Raw genomic sequence first — 5,000 nt, 5'->3', positions numbered from 1 at the left:
AACGAGAAATTTCACGATCACTTTCGATATAGGTATTATAATGTAAGCATAGAGGTTTACTTTTTTTTGTTCTTTTTTTTTTTTTTTGTTTTTCAATTTCTTCTTTAATTTCTCTTCTTCCATATAATAATTCTATCTAACCGTAGATTCTTATAAAATGGAAATCCTCGTGGATTAATGTTTTTAATATCATCGGTGTTACTAAAAGAACGTTAGAAAAAATTTGCTGATATTTCTATTTTAAATAATTCTCAACTCTATATATATATATACATGTAAAAGAGATATATATACACACACACACACGCACGCACATATCCAAACATATTTCAATTGATCTTTGAAACTTTTTCTTCTTTATTTTTATTCCTCTTAAATAATTAAAAAGAATATATATATTTATTTACTTGCACGCTTTCTCTCTATATAAATTAAATTAATAGACATATATAATATATATAGATATATATATATATATATATATATATGTATGTATATAGAGATGTATATATATATATATAGAATTACAATTATTTATTACTTTTTATCACGTCTACGTTGTATTTTATCTGAACCATCGGCTGTTATATCCTACACTAATCATAGTTGTACTTTACACTGTCGTTCCAAATCATAAACTATTTTGTCTTTTCGCGAGTCAGACTATTAACAATATATTCCCCACTCCGCCCTGACTCCTACCTACGTCATATGTTTTCGATCGATTCAACACTCATCGTACTTTTGACATCCGTCCGTCCTTTCTTAATACAAAGAAGAATCCTTAATGTATCATAAACAACGAAAACAAGCTGATAAAATATGTACATAAGCAAATCAAATTGTCCTTGAGTATTCTCTCTCTCTCTCTCTCTCTCTCTCTCTATTTGTTTCTTTTTCGCGCAAACATAAAATGACAAATAAAATTAATATCAGAAAGATATGTATGTATGTATAATATCAAGATTAAATGAAAAATATAAATATTACAAATTCCATCGTTCCGAAGTTAAAAATAAAAATATTAAAAATATAATATACACGATGAATCTCATTTAACTCTAATCGTGAAGACCTTAAAATAATTTCAAATTGTACGCTACATGGGAGGGAGTACACTATACTCAGGACACATTGAACCAGTTTTCATTCATACAGAGTGTATTATAATTTCGACTTGAAGAATAATATTATATATTTTTTTGGAAGCCTCGTGAAATAATAATCAGTAGATTTGAAAATGCATTTCTGATTCTGTCTTAATAAATAAAAAAAAAAAAAGAAAAAAAAAAAAAAAAGAAACAAAAAAAAAAACCAGAAAGATAATTCACGAATCATGCAACGCGCAAATTGTTTCAATCGAGTGACATAATTGATCCATAATTTTCTATTTCTCGCGTGCACTAACTAAAAGTTAAATACATATCTAACCAATCTAACATTCTAATTACAAATTCTAGTTACAAACTTGCTTGTTCATCATTTTTCAATTTACATTTTTCCTTTGCATTTTTACAACAATGTTCTCTCTGTTATCTTCATTGCTTAATCCTTTACCAATAATACGCTACATTTCCATACTACTGTTCCATCTCTTTCTCTCTGTATTCTCATAATATAGAATACATCCTGTTCTGTATGTATACGTGATACGTGATTATATGTGTATGTGTATGTATATATATATATATATATACATATGTGTGTGTGTGTGTATAACGTTATGGTGTATTTACGTGCTTTACGCCAGCCGCAGTACAGCCTTTAAATGGGATTTCTCGCGGACGGCGCGCGTTTCAATATTTTCTATCTTGTGTATCTGCATTAGTATCTCGGTATTCCGCTAAATACGTTTTCTCTTCTCTCTTTTACATTTTGACTCTCTTCGTTTTTTTTTTGTCCCCTTTTCTTTCTCCTCTAACACTCGATCTTTCCGTGTCTTTCTCTCTCTCTCTCTCTCTCTCTCTCTCTCTACTTCTTTCTCCCTTTTTCACATCTTCATATTCCATTACCTATTTCTGTCTTATTCACTCGTATCCTCGACGCAACAACACGAATAATTTTCTTCCCCAATGGAAAAGTACGAATCATCGTCGGGTGATAAAAAAAAAAAAAAAAAAAAAAGAAAATAAAAAAAATAAAGAAAAAGAAAAAAAATAGAAGAGAGAATAAAAAAAAAAAAAAGAATAAAAAGAAGAAAAGAGGATGTCGATATCGCATAAAGATTAACGTTTTTAACACTATCCACGACGAATTATGCAATATGTCTTCGGTGAAATTTTCAAATATTGATATTCAACCTGTATTAGATACTTTTTATCGTAATAATGAGATACGAGATATGAGATATTAATATTACTCGTGGTGAAAAGGATAAAAGTTTTTTTTTTGGTTTTTCTTTTGTTTTTTTTTTCTTCCTCCTTTTTTTATCGATATTAATCACGCATAATGCTCGTCCAATATCTATTTGACTTTATAGAATTCATTCTCTCTTTTCTCTCTCTCTCTCTCTCTCTCTCTCTCTCTCTCTCTCTCATTCCTTTTTTTTTCTCTTTTCTTTTTAATAAATGTTAAACCCGATAATGCATTAAATCGTAATATACGTACATACAAAATGTATTGTGTTAAAATGTCATGTGTTAAAATCTTTTGGATATATCTAATATTTCATCAAATAATGCTTTATTAAATAGTGATGTATTCAATAGTGATTCTTTAAAATTAAATAGTACTTTATTTAATAATGTTAAACTCCCTCTTTCTCTATCCCATTTCTCTCTCTCTCTCTCTCTCTCTCTCTCTCTCTCTCTCTCTCTCTCTCTACTATTTTATTAGAATGAGTAATATTAATATCACTTGGAGAATATTAACATTAATCATATATAATATTCACATGATATCTGTCGGTTACAACAAATATTAAATATGAAAAGCTATCACACTGCTATATATATCCAAATATATATATATATATATATATATATATATATATATATATATATAAATAATTATGACTATGTTAAAACCTCCATAATATACATAACTTTCTTAATGTATATAAATGTGATAAAGTTGCTGAGATTGATTTAATTTATAAAAAGAAAAAAAGAAAAGAGAAAAAAAAAATAAAATAATAAATAAAATTAATAAATAAAATAATAAATAATAAATAAAATAACAAAAAATAAAATAATAAAATAATAAATAAAATAATATTTTCTCGATGAAAAAATTATCGCCCATTCATAAACACATATTCACTTCTTTCAATTTAATAAAAACATACGTTTTTAATTGTTTCGATCAATTTTCAATGGTTACACGAAAATCTCATATATTTTTCGTAATATGTAGGATTACAATAGGAATGTACTGTACTGAACGTTCTAACGACAGTACAGTACATTCGCATAACATTAACTACAAGATATAATTAAAATCGATCAAATTAATCGAAAGGAAAAAAGGATGATAATGATATCGCGATAATCGGATTGTATATTCCGACATATACAACATTTGGATTGTATATTTATTTATTTATTTATTTATTTATTTTTATTTATTTATTTTAAAATTAAGAAGATTATAAACAAAAAATTTCTTACTCGTTGACATCATGGAAAAAATGCAAAATTTTATGAATATCTCATAACGCGACTGATTTTTATTTCGTATATTATACCATATATACGCGTTATATATATATATATATATATATATATATATATATATATATATATATATGAGAGAGATAGAGAGAGAGAGAGAGAGGGAGAGAAAGAGATTTATATCTATATATGTAAATTTACAATGTGCTCATCGATCGATATGAGTGCGAAAGTAATATTAAATGTTCTAGATATTTAATGAGTGCACGAGGAGACACGTAACAGTAATCGCTTTGAAAAAAAAAAAAAAAAAAAAAAAAAGCGAAAAAAAAAAAGAGAGAGATACAGAAATAGAGAGAGAAAGAGAGAAAGGAAAAAAGATATGTAATAACTATTAACATTGAAAATATAGAAATCGATACAATTTAATTAAGCGAAGCGCGAATCGTTAAATGAAAGAGGGGAATAAAAAAAAAAGATAATAATAATAATAATAATAAAATAAAAAGAAAAAGAATGAAAGGAAGAAAGAGAAAAAAATTCGATCGAATACTGACTGAACGATTTGTACTCGTTAAAAATATCGAATCGATATCTATACTATATATATATATATATATATATATATATATATATATATATATATATATATATGTACTCACTACTATATATCTATCTGTCCAATCATGGAAATATATTTATTTACTTAATGTCGTTAATTAGATGAAGAAGAAAAAAAAAATAGTGTTTTTTCCATCCTTTAATTACGATCGATGGTACATAATGTGTAATACTTAGTTATGTGGAAAGATATCTTATATATGTATTTATCGAATCGAGAGAAAATTTAATGAGCTGCAACGGAGTATGTGTATGCATCCATCGTCGGGAATATTCTGATCGTATATATTACCAACCTACCTATCTACCTACCTACCTACCTACCTACCTACCTACCTATCCACCATTCATTCCGTGCACGAAGTTCCTTCGGAATTTCATATACAAGAGGTCATATTCACCTTATTGACTTATAAAAGCACTTAACTCTGATCGCGAGTCATTGATCTAAGCTCCAATGTATATCTGTATATCATCGACGTACGACGTATGACGTATTAATGCAAGAAAAAGAGAGAAAGAGAAAAAGAAAGAGAGAGAGAGAGAGAGAGAGAGAGAGAGAGAGAGAGAAACGATAATATATTTCGATCATTTGAAAAATTTCTTTTCTTTCGAGGAAAACATATTATATTTATTAATCGACAAAATATCGATATTTCATTTCATCGACAGATTAATTTTATTATGAGTAAAGAAATTCAATTAAAAAACATTAAATCGTACGGTTTTATTCCTTCATTCATATTAACGAACTCCATTGTTCTATAA

The 5,000-nt window shown here is 26.9% G+C and overlaps 1 protein-coding gene across 10 annotated transcripts in view; it reads right to left on the bottom strand.

Annotated features, from left to right (window-relative positions):
* Positions 1–5,000, bottom strand: part of LOC124424304 (cell wall protein DAN4-like) — a 134,726-nt gene that overhangs the window by 83,771 nt on the left and 45,955 nt on the right. Inside the window, exon 1 of one of the 10 annotated variants that reach the window (XM_046963151.1) lies at positions 542–627. The exons of the other annotated variants lie outside the window; for them this stretch is intronic. Coding sequence (XP_046819107.1) covers positions 542–578 — 37 coding nt within the window. The 5' untranslated portion in view covers positions 579–627. Of the gene's footprint in view, positions 1–541; positions 628–5,000 lie in introns of those variants that run through there. 10 annotated transcript variants of the gene reach the window in all.

Source organism: Vespa crabro, chromosome 5 (genome assembly GCF_910589235.1).
Source record: "Vespa crabro chromosome 5, iyVesCrab1.2, whole genome shotgun sequence".
In the NCBI taxonomy this organism is placed as follows: domain Eukaryota; kingdom Metazoa; phylum Arthropoda; class Insecta; order Hymenoptera; family Vespidae; genus Vespa; species Vespa crabro.
Note: the sequence above shows the minus strand (reverse complement) of the source record. Positions and strands in the feature narration are given on the sequence as shown.